At 44.8% G+C, this 23757-nt stretch overlaps 1 protein-coding gene across 1 annotated transcript in view; it reads right to left on the reverse strand.

The window, feature by feature from the left end:
* MYO1F (myosin IF) overlaps positions 1-23757 on the reverse strand; it is a 312887-nt gene that overhangs the window by 108174 nt on the left and 180956 nt on the right. Inside the window, exons 11-12 of the mRNA XM_088448915.1 lie at positions 13204-13284; positions 4891-4977 (exon numbers count right to left, since the gene is read on the reverse strand). Coding sequence (XP_088305041.1) covers positions 4891-4977; positions 13204-13284 — 168 coding nt within the window. The remainder of the gene's footprint in view (positions 1-4890; positions 4978-13203; positions 13285-23757) is intronic.

Here is a 23757-nt window from a genome sequence, read left to right on the forward strand (position 1 = left end):
AAACTGATATCACAATTTACAGAGAGACACACAAAGTAATTTCATATACAGCCTGTAAACTGACAGTTAGGAGCTGATTGTTTGGTACTTTATCTCTCTCCACTGTATCTCTCTCCATGCTTTGATAAATCTCCCCCTAAATACTTAATGAAAACTCCTCCAGAAGTCTATTTATAAACCAGCAATGGCATCAGGTGGCCCATGGCAGTGGTGTATCTATAATGGGTATAGTATGTATGGTGCACACAGGCCCCCTTAGCATATTTGCCAGCTCTCCCTGATTGTCAGGGAGACTCCCTGAAGAGTCCAGCAATCTCCCTGATTGCACCTTACCCCATTTATGTAGCTGTTACATAAGAATAAAAACAAATGGGCTTATTAGCATAATATCCCTCCATTGGTTATAAGGCACAATGATCACTATGGCTACATGCACTTTCTGTGAAGTATCAGTGTGTTTTCATCAACAAATAGACCTTACTAACTGCTTTAGGGCTCGTATACAGTACATTTGGATGCAAATCAATTATGACACATCTCTCAGATGTAGCAGTACACGCCCACTTTACCGCCGCGCTCATAGGTGTTCCTTTCACAATCTCCCTGAAATGCTTTTTCAAAAGTAGGCAAAGAGGCCAGCACCACTCACCCTGCACTCAATGGAGTGACTTACACAGCATCCATTGGCACCATTAGTTTGGTGGTTTCTTCGGAAATAGGTCGCTGGCACCATACTCCCAATAAGAGCTGTGGCCATCACTAAACCTCTGTATGCCATGAAGCAGAGAATAAGATTGCACACGTTCCAAGCAGCTTGCTTCCACATCACGTGACCTCTTCTGCACAGTACAGGGGTCACTTAGCACATCATGTAGATGGAGGTGGTGGAAAGGGAAGTGCAGTTTTAACCATGTTGTTTCCATCATTCCTCTATTGGAAATGAATGCACTTAATTGATAATCAAAGCAATACCGTATTGCTTTTTTACACTAGATGGCATTAGTGACCACTATTAATCTAATGACATCTAATTAGTGAGCAGTGAGGGTTGTCATTGGGTCAATAGTGGGTGGTCACTGTTACAGCCAGTGAGCAGTGAGTTGATGTACTGTATGTGGGGAAGTCTCACTGACATGTGGTGGCAAGTAGGGAGGTTGACTGATATGTAGCTAAATATATAGGTAGGTCTGGATAAGCTGGGGCGGCTCACATAACTTGGGGCATTTTAGGGATATTGCAAGCAATTTGTGGGGAAAATGGGTGTCTGTAGTCATGGTGAACCACTTTGTGCTGAGTAAAGTGGGGAATGGAGGCTATTTAAGGTATGTAATCATTATGTCAACATTCAGAGAGTAAACAACATACTGTAATGTCAACATGTTCAGAATGTCAACAGCCAGAATGTCCACACATGATTTCTGGTTTAGAGTTAAGCAGCAATTAGGGTTAGGTTTAAACTTAGATTTTGGATTAGCTTAAAATATCACTATCTGCAGTACATTATTTAAATGCTGACATTAAACCAGTGTCGACATTGTGGATTTCAACACATTAATATTGACATACGGAATAAGGGTCTCATTCAGACCCGGTCGCAAGTGCTGAGCGCTCGCAACCGGGTCAATGTTAAGGTCCACGCTTGTTCTTTTGTATGGAGCATATATTTAAACTTTTTAGGTTGACACTGTGTATTTCATTTACAGTACAATAGAATAAGGAAACAATGCAACCTATGTATATGTAACTACTTAAGAAGGTATTACAATTAAACATATAGCTATAGTAAATAAATACATGAAGTGTCTTCTAAGCACATTGGAAATGCTCAGAAAACATGCAATAATCACATTACAAACACATGCATTTACCATCTGCAGGAGAATGCATTTCAATTTCATGTTTGTTTCTACCTTCATTTAAGTTCAGAAGGGTCTATTTACTAAGCCTTGGAAGGAGATAAAGTGAACAGAGATAAGGTGCCAGCCAACCAGCTCCCAACTGTCATTTTGAAAACATGTATAGAAGATTGAGGCTATATGTAATTGCACAAAAACCTGCAGCCCCTGTGTATACAGAGAAAAAAGAGTCTCACTAGGCTCTCAAACAACAACAAAACAGTAATAAAATTCTGCCACAGGATGGTGCTGGATATCACAAAGAAATTGAAAAGAAAGTTTTTATTCCTTTTTTCTAATGAGAAATTGAACCCAGTCTCCTGTTTTCTCAGTTCTCAGTTAGTCATAATGAATTCCATACGGTACATAAAAAAAAACACATAGGCCCTGATTCAGAGCCGGATGCTCTGACCAGAGCGCTCGCTCTGAATCAGGGCCCACCTCCATAATTATGGAGCGTCCTCCTGGACGCTCGTATAGCTGTGGGTCACCACCCACAGCCTATACGAGCGTGCAGGTTGATCGTCGCGATGGTCTTGACCATCGCGACCATCGCCACTGCGAGCCGGAGCCTGCGGTTGAGTTTCTCAACCGCAAGGCCCGAAGTGATTTTGGCTCTATCAGAGCCAAAATCACTCCCACTGACATCACTAGTGATGTCAGTGGGCCGGCTTCTGAAGGTAGGCGTTCCCTTGGGAACGCCCCCGTCTGGGAGGCACGCCCCCGGCACGCCCACCAAAGGGGGCGTGCTGTCAATCAACATCGACAGCACGCCCCCTTTGATCAGACACAATGAGCGAAGGAAAGTCCTTTGCTCGTCACGTCTCGCGCATGCGCACGACGGAGCTCCCTCCGTCGTGCGCATGCTCAGTGCACACCATCAACCCACTTGCGAGCGGACAGCCGCTCGCAAGTGGGTCTGAATCAGGCCCATAGTACAAACAAACTCTTAGTACATAATTAATATACTGGGTAGCAAATCAGTCCATATAATATTTGTTGTAAGATGGAGATCTGGATATGGTTCAATGGATGCGTACCAAGACTCACATGTATAGATGCGAGTATAAGCTTATCAGGGTATCTTTAGCTGTTCAGAAGAACCACTTTTGCCAATAATATGGGAAAATGTATGCATGTGGAGGGAGGTACTTCGTACCTAACTTACATCCAGCAAATGCTGTAGGTGCTCATCAGGGTTTCTTTATATATGTGTTCAAAGTTCTCCCTCGGCTTCATATAACACAAAGATCCATCCTCATAATAAAAGAAGAATGGAGTGTATAGCCAAGGTATCATTTATTGAGATAAAAAGAACACAATACAAACAAATATAAAAAAAAAAAATATGATGACCTGGTAGATGGAAATAGTAGAGTCCGGAATCTACTATCTTCTCCAGTGTCAATAGGTAAAATAGTCTCACAGCAAATCCCGTACCAACGCGTTTCGATCCTCCTGTGTGGATCTTTTTCAAGGTGTGTGGGATTCTGCTGTGAATAAGGTCCTTAAATACACCCTTCCATTAATTAACCAATTAAACCTGGGAAAAAACCCATCCAATTGTGTTCTATTACCTAATTCACATCCCCGGGTTCCTTCTCCCTTATAGGGTCATATCCGGTGACAATACTTCTGGTGACCGCGTTGCTGTGGTAACGTGGCACATGTTCCATAGTTCACATTCCCAGGTTCCTTCCTCCTAAACGGGGTCATGTCCAGCGGCAACACTTCCGGTATCATCTCCGCTCTTCCTGGCGGTGTGACACGTTTCAAACTCCGGAGTGCACAGAGGCGGCAGACGGCAGTTCTGGCTGGGTGTTGGAGACAGTCGCTTCAGTTTGAACGAGTGTCGCGTGGGAGATGTTGCCGTGGCAACGCTGTTACCGGAAGTGTTGCCGCCGGACATGACCCCGTTTAGGAGGAAGGAACCTGGGAATGTGAACTATGGAACATATGCCACGGTACCACAGCAACGCGGTCACCGGAAGTATTGTCACCGGATATGACCCTATAAGGGAGAAGGAACCCGGGGATGTGAATTATGTAATAGATGTCATTTACATCAAGAGCGCAGTTATTAAAACACATTTGGATGGGTTTTTTCACAGGTTTAAGTGGTTAATTGATGGAATTTATTCACAGCAGAGTCCCACACACCTTGAAAAAGATCCACACAGGAGGATCGAAACGTGTTGGTACGGGATTTGCTGTGAGACTGTTTTACCTATTGACACTGGAGAAGATAGTAAATTCCGGACTCTACTATTTCCATCTACCAGGTCATCATATTTTTTTTTTTATATTTGTTTGTATTGTGTTCTTTTTATCTCAATAAACGATACCTTGGCTATACACTCCATTCTTCTTTTATTATGAGGATGGATCTTTGTGTTATATGAAGCCAAGGGAGAACTTTGAACACATATATAAGAGACTCTGATGAGCACCTACAGCATTTGCTGGATGTAAGTTAGGTACGAAGTACCTCCCTCCACATACATACATTTTCCCATATTATTGGCAAAAGTGGTTCTTCTGAACAGCTAAAGATACCCTGATAAGCTTATACTCGCATCTATACATGTGAGTCTTGGTATGCATCCATTGAACCATATCCAGATCTCCATCTTACAACAAATATTATATGGACTGATTTGCTACCCAGTAAATTATTTATGTACTAAGAGTTTGTTTGTACTATGTTTTTTCTTTTATGTACCATATGGAATTCATTATGACTAACTGAGAACTGACAAAACAGGAGACTGGGTTCAATTTCTCATTAGAAAAAAGGAATAAGTATAAAAACTTTCTTTTCAATTTTTTTGTGATATCCAGCGCCATCCTGTGGCAGAATTTTATTACTGTTTTGTTGATTTTGCAAACATGGCTTGTGACATGACAGTTAGGAGCTGATTGGCTGGTCATTTATCTCTGTTCACGTTATCTCCATCCAAGGCTTAGTAAATAGATGCAGAGTCAAATACTCTACCTGCTCAGCCTTTAGTGTCAGCTCAATGAAGATCTGCTGCAGCTTTTCATTCACGAAATTGATACAAAATTGTTCAAAGCCATTTTTCTAGCAACCAAAGAGACAAGACATGTGGTGGTTAGCACTCATTGGTGAGTTCCTTCCTGATTAAAGAGCTAAAGTTGTTGGCTACAATATGAGCATGCTGATGTCTGATATGTGGTTTTAAACTTTGAAATAGAATAAAACAAAAATATTTGAAACAGTATCCACATTTAGCAATACACATAAATCCATTTTCTAGGTCCAGAAGCTATGTAACTGTGTCTAGATAATCTGTGGTCTGTAGAGTGGAGATGAAATTCTGGCACTTTGTGAACCTTTTAATGATTCTTTTTTAATAGTCATTTTTAATAACACAGTTGAATTAATGTGACAATGCGTCTGATTTAGAGTTGTATACAAACCCGATGGTTTGCGCACAACTACAATGTTTGAGGATCTGCACATGCGTAGAGTCTGTACCGCGCTTGTGCAGATCTTCTGCGAGATCACTCGTAGTGTCCAGATGCCGCAGCCTAACTGACAGATATGGCCGTTTGGGGGCAGCTTCAGGCAGCATCCCAGAAAACAGGGGCATGTCGGCCTATTTTGTAGGTGTGCTGAAACCAGTGGCTACGTCCTTGTATGCAGCTTTACTGGTGTCAGCTGCGTGACAATACTGGCCATCCTGAGTAACCAGAAGGTTACTCAGATGAACAATGTTTACGGAGAGTGATCCAATACCGACGCAGCAGTGGATTACAGCAGCGGCTGGAGGCGGCCATTATTCCAAAGACGCAGCAGCGATGCTAATGGCGCATAACTTTGAATCAGGCCCAATATCCATTAATGTACCAAAAACGAAAAAGAACAATACATAGTGCCTGATTCTGAGTCTCATGCAATTTCAAATGCGACTGCCAGACCCATCATGGCAGTGCCTTTGTCATGTCATGCTACCTGTGATCTGGATATTATAATCAGATGGATTTGCTGCATCTAGCATGGAGTAGGTGTAAGTGCCCATGGTATTGATGACTTCTGCTCTCACATACAAAAACAGTGGGGAGGTCAGATCTGATGTGTACGCATTAGGATGTGCATATAGTTTATTAGCATTCTGTTTGCCATCCATTTGCATTCAAATGCGGCTGCATTCAGACCTGCATGAGAACCAGGCTCATAGTGTATTCCCTATATACAGTTTTCTTCTGATGTATGCACTCATTGCTCTCACCTCCTAGTACAAACAGTAGTCATGCTGGTGGTTGGCAATGCAACAATGTGATGTCTGAGGACGTCCATCATAGATATTTGGTTTCTATCAGTTGTCCTGGATCAATGTGTTCCTCAGATTTCCCAAAGAAAGGATACAAAGTGCAATTACAGAAGACGTAAAGAACTTTTTGTGGTCTAATCACATTATGGGCCTGATTTGGGATTAAAGCAAAAAAGAGCAATTAACTTTGCACCTGCACAAACCATACTGCATACATTTACTTTATTTCCATGCAGGGAAACACTGGCTAATTTTGTTTGTACAGTAGCCCATGCTGGCCAGATTTATTTTTACACAGCAATTTAGAATTTAGTTTGGACATGACCTTCTCAAAGCTAAATGTCTCTGCACATTACAAATCTGCCTTACCAGCAATGCAACATGTTTTAGCCAAGGTGCAAAGTTACTTGCTCTTTTTTTCTTCTTCTTCCCTTCTCTATCTCTGCCTCCCAACTCTCTTCTTTCAATCTCTCTGTCTCTTGCTCTTCCTCCCAGCTCTCTCTCCCTCTTCCTGCTATCTCTCTCTTCCTTCATTTCCCATCTATCTCCCTCAGGACCGGCTCCAGCATGAGCTGCGCCCTGTGCAGCGAGGGAACTGGACACCCCAAATCTCACGCATGGCTGGAAAAGGGGGTGTGACCTGATTATCATAAACCACACCCCCTAAATTACTTTATTTGGGGGCACACCTCCCTTTTAACGTCAGGCTGGGGGCGAGCCCAGCACTATGTCAGTAGCTGGGCAGCCGCCCCCAGCTCTCTCCCTGCACTGAATGGATGCCGCACGCATGCGGGTGGCATCCATTCTTCTTCTCAAGGGACAGCACCGCCGCACAGCTGCGGTGGCGGAGGTGCCCAACATTCCGATCGCCTGCGGGATGCTTCGTCCCTCGGGTTGAACAGTGGGGAAGTGCCCGAAAAAGGCTCTGTCCCGCTGAAATCAGGAATGGCTGGGAGGGGTGGGCCCTCTATGGGGTGGCACCCCTGTTCAACCGCACTGATCCTCCCATGTCTCTCTCCCTCTTCCTGCTATCTCTCTCTTCCTCCATCTCCCATCTATCTCCCTCTCATCTTATCTCTTTAACTTCCTCCCATCTCTCTCTCTGGGGGAGATTTATCAAAGCTTGGAGAGAGATTAAGTGGACAGAGATAACACGCACACACACCTGTCCAACACACATGCACACCTGTCCAACACACACGCACACCTGTCCAACAACCTATTCCTAACAATTCTCCCTTTCCATATTTTCATTTGAAGCTGTAGAGGAGGCTGGTCAGTTTTGAGCAGTGTGAATTTATGTGGAAGTGATAGTGGTTTGGTCATTCACACAACATCTCTCAGCTGTCTTCTTAACCTATTAGTAACAAATAGACTTGAGACTCTCTGTAGGGCCTTGTGGTACCTGAAACTGGCATTGCAATGTGAGCACACAGTACAGAGGGTTCCGTTTGTGCAGTGTTATATTTTATAGCTGTACTGGGCACATTAAGCTTTTCTTTTCTGCTTGTTCACAGCACTATAGAGCTACAGGTGTAGGTTAGAGGGGGGAACAACACAAACTGAGCACTGAACAACTCTGGTGCAATATTAACAACATCTTTTGGTTACGTGTCCTAGCATCAGGAAGCCAGTGAGAGCTGTGAGGGGAGTGAAGGAACACTAGCTCTCACTGCACAACTTCAAGATGGACACGTAAGCCTGCTATTTGATAGATATAACATTCATTTGCAAGGGACGTGCAGTCAGGGTAGGCAGGTGAAACAGAGCCTCCCCTGTTATACTACTGAGATTTGATATAAGAATAATTAGAATAATACAAAGAAGATATTTATAGCTAATAAACATCTTCTTGGTTTATTGTAATAATTTTTATAATTAACACTCACGAGGTGTGTGGAGCTCCCTGGGACTGCAGGGAGACGAGAAATGAGGCAGCAACAGCTCAGGCTCTCTTCTGTACAGCCAGACACTGCTTGCAGAGCTGGGGGTGGGGCCACACCATGGGCTGTAAGCTGCACTCAAAGCGAGGTAATAGAGGCATGCTTCTGGGAATGGGCAGGCGTGCCTTGAGCACTGATGGACACCTTGGATGTGTCATGTGATCAGGAAGTACACTGCAGTGTATAGAGGGCCTGATTCAGAGCTACTCGTAAGCGGCCGCTCGCTCGCTCCGAGCGATGTTCGCACATCTGCGCATGCGTATGGTTCGTAATGCGCATGCGCCAACCAGTCGTTGCGGTCGGAAATCGTGCACTCGCAAAACAGCGAGGGCCTGCTAATTTGAGTGACAGAATGAGGCGTTTGTGGGTGGTAACAGGGGAAGGTGCTTGAAAACGGGGAGTGGAGATCCGAACACAGGCGTGCCAAATGGTCAAAACGGGCGTTTAATGGGTGTGCATAATTAACAAAGCTGTGTCATCGACCACATCACTTGGTTGTCTTTTAGTCTGAACTGCTCGCAGTGATTGCGGGAAGTAAAACCTACCACAAGCACTGTGAGCAGTTCAGACGCCTTTCGATGTACTTGATTAATCTAATAAATAGCGGAGATGAAGTATGATGCGAACAGCCAGGGGGCGTCTTTACAAAATACCGAGTGCATGTTTCGTTCGCTCGCTCAGACATAGAGGCGTCAACAGACCGCAAAGAGCGAGGGCTCAATTTAAATAGCCGGCCCCTTTTTCTGAACGACCGTTCGCAAATAGTGTCCGGCTCTGAATCAGGCCCAGAGTTCGCATCTCAGCAGCAAAAGACACAGTGATGCAGTTAGGAGGGTGTCATGTGACCAGGAAGTGCACTGCAGTGTTTAGAGATCAGAGCTCAGCAGCAAAAGACACAGTGATGCAGGTAGGAGAATCAATGGATACTGAGGGGAGAGTTACAGTGAGTAGGGGGTGAGACAGGCTCCCAGCACTCAGACACATCTCCATGTGTGCCTTCAAGCCATTTACAGCACTGCATGTCACTGTCATTTACAACCCCATTTGATAAATTTTGCACTAAAGTCTCCTAGTAGTGCAATGACTGAAGTCGGAAATCCTCAGTGATCACATTGTTGGATTGTCAACCACTGAGCAGCAATGAGATATTGTCCAAGGTGAAATGATTGTATAGGTGATTGCATAAATAAGATATTGTATAGGTGAGTGCAATTGAATGCACACATTACCAAAATCAAAAAATTGTATATTGTATCAGGAATACACCATGTATTTTTTAGTAATCATTTTTGATACATTCATGGAGATTGATGCTGCTTTTTCAAGTAATCAAAGAACTATTAAAAAGTATAATTAACTGCTCAGAAAGCAAAAGAAGTTCAGTTCCATTCTATAGGTACTGTTCTTGGGTGCTAGGTTATTAAGCTCCTTTAAGTCCTTGCTGCATCTTCTGTTCCTATACCACTCTTTCCTTGTTGGTACATACCACCAAATATGGAGACGCTGTTCTGTGCAAGCGCTGAAAATAAAAAGTTCTCTAAATAAACTTTACATATATAGGGGCCTATTTAACAATATTATATTTACAAAAAAAAATGAAAAAAAGGGTGTTTTCACACCCATTTCACATTATTTTAGTATCACATAGATGTATTAAAGGGCAATTAAAGTAGTTTTCATGAAAACCTACTCTATGCCCTTTAATTTGCATATTTTTAGTATGCAGATCTCATTTCTCATACTTGTAATGGAAAATGTGATCTGCCTGAGATCTATTAAAAATAAATGTTAACAAAATAATTGGGAAAGCCCTGTGATAATAACGCCACCTTCAGATGGCGTTATCAGGGCCTTTACCCGGGTCCTCTGACTCCTGCTCCGCTCTGAGGCAGATTAAATCCGGGAGTTGGACCCTGTGATCAGCTGTGTGGTCTAAATAGATCACAAGCTGATTACTGGAGAAAAAAATTGTTTTAAAAAACCCCAAACACTTGATTCCAGGGACCGGAGACCCGTGCTCTAGTAAGGTCCTCTGGGGCTCCGGTCAGCTGGTCTCCGGGCTCCTGCACTGTGACCCTGAGCAGCTGACCGGGGTCACAGTGCAGGAGACGGGAGACCAGCTGACCAGAGCCCCAGAGAGGGGACCTCACTGGAGCATCAATCACCAGGCAGGTAAGTGTAAGCTAAGGGAGGTGGGGGGGATCAGGGGGTTTGGTGCGGTTGCGGGGGGGTAGCGGCAGGCGGCAGCGCATGCGCAGACACTTACTCATTGTATTTTGTACGGAAAATACAGTGAAAAGTATGTGAGGTGGATTCGCAGGGACAGAGCTTTATCGCAAGCTCTGTTCCTACATGCAAGTTTTATACATCCTTGTGATGTATTCAAATATCGCATTGCGATATTGGGCGAATTTATCACAGCCAATCCACATTTGAGATGCAGTTTGTGATAAATATGCCCCATAGGGACCTATTCATCAACACTAAAATAACGGTTTTAAGGAAATTTTCCTTAATTATCATTATTTTAGTATTCATTAACACACTTAACACAGGAGATATCACTGACATCTCCTGGTTAAGTATGCATGCGTTAATTTCCACACTCCCCATACATTAGTACTTTAGTACATTAGTATGGGAATGTAGAAATTAGGCTATTCATCAAATTCCGAAAATGATGTATTTTCGGAATTTGATGGTGTTACTATATGCCACGCAGGTCCTCCTTCGGCTCCCTCCGTCGCTCCCTGGTCCCTCTTCCAGCTCCAGCTGCTGCTCCGACTGTTGTTCTCCTGACAGAACACAGTAAAGTTTAAAAAATAAACAAAATATATATATTATTTTTAACTTTACTGTTTTCTCCTCTTCAGACTGAAGGTCGGGGTCTGTGGCTGCAGTGGCCAGGTAGTTGGGGGACAGGGAGGTGAGTGGAGAGGGGGGATGGGGTTGAGGGGGACACAGAATTACCGCAGCTGTGTGCCATTTGCCGCTTTTGTGAATGTAAAGGAGCATGCACAGCACTGATTGCAGCTGCGGTAAGTTAGAGCAGGCAGGGAAACCTATCTATTTCCGGAAGAGCTGTCATCGCAAAAATGACAGCTTTTCGGAATAGATACTGATGGAGAAGTGGAATGATGAATTTTTCCGGTAATTAGGTAGAACTCCATGCGAGTTCTAAACCTAATTACCTCCATCAATTTTTTAGTTATGATGAATAGGCCCCATAGTCTCTGACATGTTATAAAAGTATGCAGATAATAGGAATATTCATTCCATAACTATCATCTATTTGTCTATGACCAGAGAAGGTAGTTGGACATGTGATCCCATAAACTAAGTTTCACACCACAGTGTTTCCACATCTGTTTGATAGGAACCCTACAATTCTACTCTATTCTGCTGGGGTACTCTGCTCCTTTCACTGATCTTAGTATATGCAGGGGTGCTAAGAAGTGGGCAAATACATAGGGCCCACCAATGAGGCACAGCCATGTCCCTAGATGGAGTGACCACGCCCCACATTTATCTACATAGGGTAGATATTCGCAATGGTAACGTTTGCACTTGGCCACACTAATCTAATGTATTGGGCCTGTAATTTGCCATGAGGACTCTGAGTGTGTGATCTCCCTGTTGCATCCATTTTTCTCTCTACATTGCAACACTCTCCATATCCATTACAGGCCTGTTTTTAGGTCACTTCCACTCACAAGATCAGAATACAATGTCCTGAAATACTCTGTGCTTCTATGATAATTTTTTTTATTCTCTATTCAACTTTAAAACTCTGAACATACAGAGCAACACATAATGAAGATTGATAATGACCCTCTGACCTTTGTTAAACACTCCATCAAATAAATGCGCCTTTACTCAAGATACCATCTTGACAGACACAACCGGGCCTGAATCAGAGGTGGACGCAGTGTGAATGCCATACACAGTTGGCCAATGTTTTAAGTGTGCGCATGCATCTAAGTCGCACTGCGATGGTTACGAATTTGGACGCAAGAGAAGTGGATTTCAGTAGCCGTTCTTGGGAGATAACGGGGGCATGGTTGGCCAGACGCAGATGTGTCGCTCGCAGTGACTGCATCTAAAGACACAGGATGCCATGTTTACATGGAGCAACTGCTTGTGCCATAGTGCTGGTGCAAGCTTTGATAGTGCAACTGATGGTGCGGCAATGGTACTAGTCAGGTTCCTGGTCAGGATGCCGATGGTCTCAATACCAACAGTGGCATCCTGACGGTCAGAGTCCCAACACATACCAGAGGTAAGTATTAGGGTTAGGAGGAGGGTTAGGGTTAAGCACTAGTGAGAGGGTTATGGAGCATACACACGGTCAGATTTTTCAGATTTGTCAGATGAACGATTGAACGATTTGAACAATTTTACCAAAGTTTTGAACGATTTGAACGATTTTTGACAGCATTAAAATGAATGGAATCGTCCAAGTCTGACTGCAAACACATCAGATGTCAGATATCGTTATCTGACAAACGGGAACGCGCATCGTTCATCGTCCATCGTCCATCGTTCAGGCATGTCAGATATGTTAGATTTTCCTTCAGATATGAACGACTGAACGATTTTTAAATCGTTATCGTTTAGATCTGAAGGAAAAATCTGACCGTGTGTATGCACCTTTAGGGTTAGGCTGCAGGAGGGGTGGGTTAGGGCTAGGCTGCGGGGTGGGAAGGGTTAGGCACTAGGGGGGGTTAGGGTAAGGCTGTGGGAGGGGAGGGTTAGGGTTAGGCTGCAGAAGGGGAGGATTAAGGTTAAGCTGCGGGAAGGGTAGGTTAGGGTTAGGCTGCGGGAAGGGTGAATTAGGGTTAGCGGGAGGGTTAGGGTAAGGGTTAGCATACTTACCGAAATCTGTTAGGATTTTGACCTTCAGGATGCCGCTGTCAGGATTCTGATCATCGGTATCCTGACTGTTGGGATCCCATACCCAACCCCAGGCAAAAGACACAGCCGCGTCAGCATCCACTTCAGAATCAGCCCCAGAGTACAACTAAGTGTGGCAGATTATAAACCGTATACACAGAGAATAAAGAGAGGTACCTGAAATATTTCAAACCCATATATATCCAAGACTCCAATGCTGTATTCTTCATAGGGTTTTTCAATGGCTTTGTTAATTGACTAAAAAAACACAATAAAATAAATATTGTAATAAATCACCAAAAAGAACTGTAAATCACAATACGATATATGTGAATTAAAATGAACAAAGGGACAAGCATGGTTATTTCATGAGACAGAGCTGTTTATTTTGTTGGCGTATATACAGTATAATGGGTGCAGGGTGTGCTGCACACCCTATATCCAGGATGGATCACTGTGGCTGCCCCCCTTCCCGGTACTCATCTTTCTACAGTATATGACTCTGGGGCCTATTCATCATACCTAAAGTTTCTCAGGAGGTAATTAGGTTTATAACTCGCATGGAGTTCTACCTAATTACTGGGGGAATTCATCATTCCTCCTCCCCATAACTATCTATTCCGAAAAGCTGTCATTTTTGCGATGACAGTTTTTCGGGAAATAGATAGTTATCCCTGTCTACACTAACTTACCGCAGCTGGAAACAGTGCTGCGCATGTGCTGTTACATCTGTAAAACCAGCACATGCGCTTCACTGCCTACACCTGCAGTAAGTTTATGTCCCCCCTCTGCTCACCTGCCCCCCCTCCCCTCCCGTTCACCTCCCACGTTCAGCACTTACCTGCCCGTACAGCAGCCTCTGGCTCCATCTGCTATAGTGTCCCGTGTTCTCCCAGCAGAGCACAGTACTGTTTAGAAAAAAAAAAAAGAAGTTTTTTTTTTCTAAACTTTATTGTGTTCTGCTGGGAGAACACAATGTCAGCATAGCAGACGAAGCCAGAGGAGAGACCAGAGCGCCGGAGGGAGACGCCGGGGGACCTGCCCACGCTGACACAGGTAAGTGTTACTAACTATACACCACCTCACAGTGGCGTATGGTAACACCATCAAATTCCGAAAATACATAATTTTGATGAATACCATAATTTCCATATCCCCATACTAATGTATGGGGAGTGTGGAAATTAACACAGGGGGACTTAGCAAGGAGATATCAGTGATATCTCCTTGCTAAGTGTGTTCCTGAATACTAAAATAATGTTAATTAAGGAAAATGTTCTTAAAAACGTTATTTTAGTGTTGATGAATAGGCCCCTCTGGTAGTGTCTTTTCTCTATTCTGCACATGCACTAACTTTCCAAATGTATCGCCAGAAAGATGGGGTCCCAGAACCAGATATGGCAGAGAGGAGGGTGGAATGGGGGATACATTGCACATGGACCCCCCCCCCAGCTCTTACTACTCACTTGGTTTATTTACACTGGGATAATAAACAGTTTTCATGTTCTCCCTCAGGGGCCTATTCATCAACACTAAAATAACGTTTTTAAGGACATTTTCCTTAATTAACGTTATTTTAGTATTCATGAACACACTTAGCAAGGAGATATCAGTGATATCTCCTTGCTAAGTCCCCCCTGCGTTAATTTCCACACTCCCCATACATTAGTATGGGGATATGGAAATTATGGTATTCATCAAATTCCGAAAATTATGTGGTGGTGTATAGTAGGTAACACTTACCTGCTTCCAGTTGGACAGGTCCCCCGCAGCTCCCTCCGGCCCTCTGGTCTCGCCTCTGGCTCCGTCTGCTATGCTGACATTGTGTTCTCCCAGCAGAACACAATAAAGTTTAGAAAAAAAAAGGTTTTTTTTTTCTAAACAGTACTGTGCTCTGCTGGGAGAACACATGACAGCATAGCAGACGGAGCCGGAGGCTGCTGCACGGGCAGTTAAGTGCGGGGACGGGGGACGTGTGCGGGGGGGGGCCAGGTGAGCGGAGGGGGGGACACAAACTTACCGCAGGTGTAGGCAGTGAAGCGCATGCGCTGGTTTTACAGATGTAACAGCGCATGAGCAGCACTGTTTCCAGCTGCGGTAAGTTAGAGTAGTGAGGGATAACTATCTATTTCCCAAAAAGCTGTCATCGCAAAAATTACAGCTTTTCGGAATAAATAGTTATGGAGAGGAGGAATGATGAATTTCTCCGGTAATTAGATAGAACTCCATGCGAGTTCTAAACCTAATTACCTCCTGAGAAACTTTAGGTATGATGAATAGGCCCCTCAATTAGGTAAAGACGCATTACACAATTTGTGCAATGCGTCATGTAACAAGAAGCATGCCCACAGCACGTCGTGGATTTTGGTGCTACTCCCACAAGAGGACTCCTCGTGGCCTTTTATGGACTTTCTGGTCTGGCAGGAGATACATGTGGTGCAAAGTGCATAATGGTCACTTCAAATGACCACCCTCCTCATTTTACCATTCTAGTTTGTCTCCTAAAATGCTGCTAATTAATGTTTTAGATTAATATTGAGCATGACAGGAGATTGTAACTGCATCTAGTACATGTAAAATGATGGCATATGCAAAAGGCATTATAGTGAAAGTAACGGTAGAAGCAGTCTAAAGAAATATATATAAATATATATAGACATATATATATATATATATATATATATATATACAGTATATATATATAGATAGATAGATATACATATTGTATATAATTTTATGTCCTTAGCCATCTCTCGAATATCATTTGTATAGTCTCCTGAAATAATCATGTCCTGCTTATTTCCCATGTCTGCATGTAGGTGAATAACTAGACACAGTATTACACCTATAGTATCCTGCACCACATTTCCCAGCCTCTCAAATCAGAAGATGCTAATGTAGATGTCACCATCTTCCCATAGAGATATCTGTGCTCCCCTACATAAATGACTGCATTTATGCAAAGAGATGTATAATGTCATATAAAGCAGCATTTGCTCTATGAGACATCACATTTGCAGTTCCCTTTTAGCAGAGCCATAACTAGAATTTTTGGTGTGTCCCACATTTTTTAAATAGGGAAATCAGACAGTGCACCAGAAAAAGGACCATGGCCTCATGGGGAAGGGCCAGGGAACAGATAGGAAAGGCCAGAAGATGCTGGGGACAAAAGAAGAGGAAGCTACAAGTGAGAATGATAATAAAAGGAAAATTGACAGGCCCAAACAGCATCCCCTGCCCTGCGGTGCCCTGTGCCATGGCACTGGTCGCACTACCCTAGTTATGGCCCTGCCCTTTATTGAAAGTCCCAGGTTTCTTTAAAAATATCTTATTTAAAGAAAACATTTAAAGAGACATGGGGTAAATGTAATAGGGTACAAGTTTTCGGTGAGATTAAACTCGGTGGAGTTTTTTGCAAGATTGTATAGTAACTGGACGGTTGTAATAGGCTGTGATTAAGAAGCTACCAATGTTAATCTCCCGCCACCTCCAGTGTGTTAGCACAAGCTAAACACCGGGTGGGTTTTCTGCCAGAAACCATTGTACAGTATGCATTGGGACAGAGTTTATCAAACTCTGCCATTACAGTCCAGGTTTTCAGGATATCCTCGAGTCTAGATGGTTACCGTATATACTCGAGTATAAGCCGACCCGAATATAAGCCGAGGTACCTACTTTTACCCCAAAAAACTGGGAAAACTTGTTGACTCGAGTATAAGCCTAGTGTGGGAAATGGCAGGAGCTGGTAGTGACCCGAGTAGTAATTCCCCCTGGTTGTGCCCCCAGTAGTAATCCCTACTGGTAGTTCCCCCAGTGGTAATCCCCCCCTGTAGTAATCCCCCCCTGGTAGTGCCCCCTGTAGTAATCCCCCCCTGGTAGTTCCTCGAGTGGTAATCCCCCCTTTTAGTGCCCCCTGTAGTAATCCCCCCCTGTAGTAATTCCCCCCTGGTAGTGCCCCCTGTAGTAATCCCCCCCTGGTAGTTTCCCCAGTGGTAATCCCCCATTTTAGTGCCCCCTGTAGTAATCCCCCCCTGTAGTAATTCCCCCCTGGTAGTGCCCCCTGTAGTAATCCCCCCCTGGTAGTTCCCCCAGTGGTAATACCCCTTTTAGTGCCCCCTGCAGTAATCGCCCCCTGGTAGTGCCCCCTGTAGTCCCCACCCCCCAGTAGAGAGAGACGTGACAAGAATACAAAAAAAAAATCACTTACCTGTAACTCCCGCTCCTGGTCCCGCCGCTGTCTGCTCCTCCGGCCGGTTTGCATGGGAGAGACGTCGTCATGACGACGTGTCTCCCATCACCCACTGCGGGAGCCGGAAGATGGCTCCCGCAGTGGGAGCAGCAGCAGCCGCTGAGAGTCTGACAGACTCTCAGCGGCTGCTGATTACACCAAACACGCAGCTGCCGGCTCCGGCGGCTGTGTGTTTGGCATTGTGTAGCGCTGACCGAACTCCGTCCGGTCAGCGCTACACTTGACTCGAGTATAAGCAGAGGGGGTACTTTTTCAGCACATTTTTTGTGCTGAAAAACTCGGCTTATACTCGAGTATATACGGTAAATCAAATTGACTGAGGCGCACTTTTGTATTCAAGCATGGATATATTTAAAACCTGGAAAGTATCGGCAGAGCTGGGAAACTTTGATATGATTGGGTAGATAGAAGTCGATTGATTCTGTTCTCATTAACCCTTTATAAGCCTTGTTTCTGCATATTTAAGTTTGAGAGCTTTTGGAAAGAGATAGGTGGAGGACAGGAGAGGAATGTGAAGATGCTCATTTGCTGAGGAGCATTCAAAAATATGTTATTTGATTTAAATAATAAAATAAAAAATAATATATATATATATATATATATATATATATATATATATATTAGGGGTGAGCGGGTTCGGATTTCTGAAATCCGAACCCCCCGAGCCCCCCCAATCCGAGGCCGATCCAAGTCAGGCTCGACTTTTCCCGTCTGACTCGGATCTGAAATCAAGGCAAAACGTCATCATCCCGCCTTCCGGGTCTCGCGGGTTTTGGATCCTATATAAGGTACCCGCGTCGGCGCCATTTTCTCACTCGACTGTGGACAGTGAAGAGGGAGGGTGGGAGTTAGGGCTGGCTGGGCTGTGTAGTGTAGTGTAGTGCAGAGTAGTGTTGTGCTGTGCTGTGCTGCTGTTGTCCACTACTTCAAAGTCCATAGGGGCTGGCTGTGTTGTGCTGTGCTGCTGTTGTTAATAGGGGCTGTGTCCACTACTTCAAAGTCCATAGGGGCTGGCTGGAATGTGTTGTGCAGTCAGTTCTCCATAGGGGCTGTGTCCACTCCAAAGTCCTGTGCAGTATCCCAGTCCTAAAGGGGTGCTGTAGTGTTGTCCAGGGGGTGCTCTGTCCATCAGGGGTGCTCACCCAAAGTGCTAAAAAAATAATATTTTTTGTGAATTGTGTGCGCAGTAGCCGCACGTGCATCAACAAAGTAGTGCCAAGCGTGCTCCTGTGTCATAAGTAAAGGGCCGGCTGGCTTGACCGTTAAAGGGTGCTGTAACAACCCCAAAGTACACTCCAGTCCAAACCAAAAAAAATTTATTTTCTGTGTTTGTGAATTGTGTGCGCAGTAGCCGCACGTGCATCAACAAAGTAGTGCCAAGCGTGCGCCTGTGTCATAAGTAAAGGGCCGGCTGGCTTGACCGTTAAAGGGTGCTGTAACCCCCAAAGTACACTCCAGTCCAAACCAAAAAAAAAAATATTTTCTGTGTTTGTGAATTGTGTGCGCAGTAGCCGCACGTGCATCAACAAAGTAGTGCCAAGCGTGCTCCTGTGTCATAAGTAAAGGGCCGGCTGGCTTGACCGTTAAAGGGTGCTGTAACCCCCAAAGTACACTCCAGTCCAAACCAAAAAAATATATATTTTCTGTGTTTGTGAATTGTGTGCGCAGTAGCCGCACGTGCATCAACAAAGTAGTGCCAAGCGTGCGCCTGTGTCATAAGTAAAGGGCCGGCTGGCTTGACCGTTAAAGGGTGCTGTAACCCCCAAAGTACACTCCAAACCAAAAAAATATATATTTTCTGTGTTTGTGAATTGTGTGCGCAGTAGCCGCACGTGCATCAACAAAGTAGTGCCAAGCGTGCGCCTGTGTCATAAGTAAAGGGCCGGCTGGCTTGACCATTAAAGGGTGCTGTAACCCCCAAAGTACACTCCAGTCCAAACCAAAAAAAAATATATTTTCTGTGTTTGTGAATTGTGTGCGCAGTAGCCGCACGTGCATCAACAAAGTAGTGCCAAGCGTGCGCCTGTGTCATAAGTAAAGGGCCGGCTGGCTTGACCGTTAAAGGGTGCTGTAACCCCCAAAGTACACTCCAGTCCAAACCAAAAAAATATATATTTTCTGTGTTTGTGAATTGTGTGCGCAGTAGCCGCACGTGCATCAACAAAGTAGTGCCAAGCGTGCTCCTGTGTCATAAGTAAAGGGCCGGCTGGCTTGACCGTTAAAGGGTGCTGTAAACCCCAAAGTACACTCCAGTCCAAACCAAAAAAAAAATTATTTTCTGTGTTTGTGAATTGTGTGCGCAGTAGCCGCACGTGCATCAACAAAGTAGTGCCAAGCGTGCGCCTGTGTCATAAGTAAAGGGCCGGCTGGCTTGACCGTTAAAGGGTGCTCTAACCCCCAAAGTACACTCCAGTCCAAACCAAAAAAAAAATTATTTTCTGTGTTTGTGAATTGTGTGCGCAGTAGCCGCACGTGCATCAACAAAGTAGTGCCAAGCGTGCGCCTGTGTCATAAGTAAAGGGCCGGCTGGCTTGACCGTTAAAGGGTGCTGTAACCCCCAAAGTACACTGCAGTCCAAACCAAAAAAAAAATTATTTTCTGTGTTTGTGAATTGTGTGCGCTGTAGCCGCACGTGCATCAACAAAGTAGTGCCAAGCGTGCGCCTGTGTCATAAGTAAAGGGCCGGCTGGCTTGACCGATAAAGGGTGCTGTAACCCCCAAAGTACACTCCAAACCAAAAAAATATATATTTTCTGTGTTTGTGAATTGTGTGCGCAGTAGCCGCACGTGCATCAACAAAGTAGTGCCAAGCGTGCGCCTGTGTCATAAGTAAAGGGCCGGCTGGCTTGACCATTAAAGGGTGCTGTAACCCCCAAAGTACACTCCAGTCCAAACCAAAAAAATATATATTTTCTGTGTTTGTGAATTGTGTGCGCAGTAGCCGCACGTGCATCAACAAAGTAGTGCCAAGCGTGCGCCTGTGTCATAAGTAAAGGGCCGGCTGGCTTGACCGTTAAAGGGTGCTGTAACCCCCAAAGTACACTCCAGTCCAAACCAAAAAAATATATATTTTCTGTGTTTGTGAATTGTGTGCGCAGTAGCCGCACGTGCATCAACAAAGTAGTGCCAAGCGTGCGCCTGTGTCATAAGTAAAGGGCTGGCTGGCTTGACTGTTAAAGGGTGCTGTAACCCCCAAAGTACACTCCAGTCCAAACCAAAAAAAAAAATATTTTCTGTGTTTGTGAATTGTGTGCGCAGTAGCCGCACGTGCATCAACAAAGTAGTGCCAAGCGTGCGCCTCTGTCATAAGTAAAGGGCCGGCTGGCTTGACCATTAAAGGGTGCTGTAAACCCCAAAGTACACTCCAGTCCAAACCAAAAAAAAAATTATTTTCTGTGTTTGTGAATTGTGTGCGCAGTAGCCGCTCGTGCATCAACAAAGTAGTGCCAAGCGTGCGCCTGTGTCATAAGTAAAGGGCCGGCTGGCTTGACCGTTAAAGGGTGCTGTAACCCCCAAAGTACACTCCAGTCCAAACCAAAAAAAAAATTATTTTCTGTGTTTGTGAATTGTGTGCGCAGTAGCCGCACGTGCATCAACAAAGTAGTGCCAAGCGTGCGCCTGTGTCATAAGTAAAGGGCCAGCTGGCTTGACCGTTAAAGGGTGCTGTAACCCCCAAAGAACACTCCAAACCAAAAAAATATATATTTTCGGTGTTTGTGAATTGTGTGCGCAGTAGCCGCACGTGCATCAACAAAGTAGTGCCAAGCGTGCGCCTGTGTCATAAGTAAAGGGCCGGCTGGCTTGACCGTTAAAGGGTGCTGTAACCCCCAAAGTACACTCCAGTCCAAACCAAAAAAATATATATTTTCTGTGTTTGTGAATTGTGTGCGCAGTAGCCGCACGTGCATCAACAAAGTAGTGCCAAGCGTGCGCCTGTGTCATAAGTAAAGGGCCGGCTGGCTTGACTGTTAAAGGGTGCTGTAACCCCCAAAGTACACTCCAGTCCAAACCAAAAAAAAAATTATTTTCTGTGTTTGTGAATTGTGTGCGCAGTAGCCGCACGTGCATCAACAAAGTAGTGCCAAGCGTGCGCCTGTGTCATAAGTAAAGGGCCGGCTGGCTTGACCGTTAAAGGGTGCTGTAACCCCCAAAGTACACTCCAGTCCAAACCAAAAAAAAATATATTTTCTGTGTTTGTGAATTGTGTGCGCAGTAGCCGCACCTGCATCAACAAAGTAGTGCCAAGCGTGCGCCTGTGTCATAAGTAAAGGGCCGGCTGGCTTGACCATTAAAGGGTGCTGTAACCCCCAAAGTACACTCCAGTCCAAACCAAAAAAAAAATTATTTTCTGTGTTTGTGAATTGTGTGCGCAGTAGCCGCACGTGCATCAACAAAGTAGTGCCAAGCGTGCGCCTGTGTCATAAGTAAAGGGCCGGCTGGCTTGACCGTTAAAGGGTGCTGTAACCCCCAAAGTACACTCCAGTCCAAACCAAAAAAATATATATTTTCTGTGTTTGTGAATTGTGTGCGCAGTAGCCGCACGTGCATCAACAAAGTAGTGCCAAGCGTGCGCCTGTGTCATAAGTAAAGGGCCAGCTGGCTTGACCGTTAAAGGGTGCTGTAACCCCCAAAGTACACTCCAGTCCAAACCAAAAAAAAAATATTTTCTGTGTTTGTGAATTGTGTGCGCAGTAGCCGCACGTGCATCAACAAAGTAGTGCCAAGTGTGCGCCTCTGTCATAAGTAAAGGGCCGGCTGGCTTGACCGTTAAAGGGTGCTCTAACCCCCAAAGTACACTCCAGTCCAAACCAAAAAAAAAATTATTTTCTGTGTTTGTGAATTGTGTGCGCAGTAGCCGCACGTGCATCAACAAAGTAGTGCCAAGCGTGCGCCTGTGTCATAAGTAAAGGGCCGGCTGGCTTGACCGTTAAAGGGTGCTGTAACCCCCAAAGTACACTGCAGTCCAAACCAAAAAAAAAATTATTTTCTGTGTTTGTGAATTGTGTGCGCTGTAGCCGCACGTGCATCAACAAAGTAGTGCCAAGCGTGCGCCTGTGTCATAAGTAAAGGGCCGGCTGGCTTGACCGATAAAGGGTGCTGTAACCCCCAAAGTACACTCCAAACCAAAAAAATATATATTTTCTGTGTTTGTGAATTGTGTGCGCAGTAGCCGCACGTGCATCAACAAAGTAGTGCCAAGCGTGCGCCTGTGTCATAAGTAAAGGGCCGGCTGGCTTGACCATTAAAGGGTGCTGTAACCCCCAAAGTACACTCCAGTCCAAACCAAAAAAATATATATTTTCTGTGTTTGTGAATTGTGTGCGCAGTAGCCGCACGTGCATCAACAAAGTAGTGCCAAGCGTGCGCCTGTGTCATAAGTAAAGGGCCGGCTGGCTTGACCGTTAAAGGGTGCTGTAACCCCCAAAGTACACTCCAGTCCAAACCAAAAAAAAATATATTTTCTGTGTTTGTGAATTGTGTGCGCAATAGCCGCACGTGCATCAACAAAGTAGTGCCAAGTGTGCGCCTCTGTCATAAGTAAAGGGCCGGCTGGCTTGACCGTTAAAGGGTGCTGTAAACCCCAAAGTACACTCCAGTCCAAACCAAAAAAAAAATTATTTTCTGTGTTTGTGAATTGTGTGCGCAGTAGCCGCTCGTGCATCAACAAAGTAGTGCCAAGCGTGCGCCTGTGTCATAAGTAAAGGGCCGGCTGGCTTGACCGTTAAAGGGTGCTGTAACCCCCAAAGTACACTCCAGTCCAAACCAAAAAAATAATTATTTTCTGTGTTTGTGAATTGTGTGCGCAGTAGCCGCACGTGCATCAACAAAGTAGTGCCAAGCGTGCGCCTGTGTCATAAGTAAAGGGCCAGCTGGCTTGACCGTTAAAGGGTGCTGTAACCCCCAAAGTACACTCCAAACCAAAAAAATATATATTTTCTGTGTTTGTGAATTGTGTGCGCAGTAGCCGCACGTGCATCAACAAAGTAGTGCCAAGCGTGCGCCTGTGTCATAAGTAAATGGCCGGCTGGCTTGACCATTAAAGGGTGCTGTAACCCCCAAAGTACACTCCAGTCCAAACCAAAAAAAAAATTATTTTCTGTGTTTGTGAATTGTGTGCGCAGTAGCCGCACGTGCATCAACAAAGTAGTGCCAAGCGTGCACCTGTGTCATAAGTAAAGGGCCGGCTGGCTTGACTGTTAAAGGGTGCTGTAACCCCCAAAGTACACTCCAGTCCAAACCAAAAAAAAAATTATTTTCTGTGTTTGTGAATTGTGTGCGCAGTAGCCGCATGTGCATCAACAAAGTAGTGCCAAGCGTGCTCCTGTGTCATAAGTAAAGGGCCGGCTGGCTTGACCATTAAAGGGTGCTGTAACCCCCAAAGTACACTCCAGTCCAAACCAAAAAAATATATATTTTCTGTGTTTGTGAATTGTGTGCGCAGTAGCCGCACGTGCATCAACAAAGTAGTGCCAAGCGTGCGC

The sequence above is a fragment of the Taudactylus pleione genome, unplaced genomic scaffold (genome assembly GCF_031769625.1).
Source record: "Taudactylus pleione unplaced genomic scaffold, aTauple2 ptg000471l, whole genome shotgun sequence".
In the NCBI taxonomy this organism is placed as follows: Eukaryota; Metazoa; Chordata; class Amphibia; order Anura; family Myobatrachidae; genus Taudactylus; species Taudactylus pleione.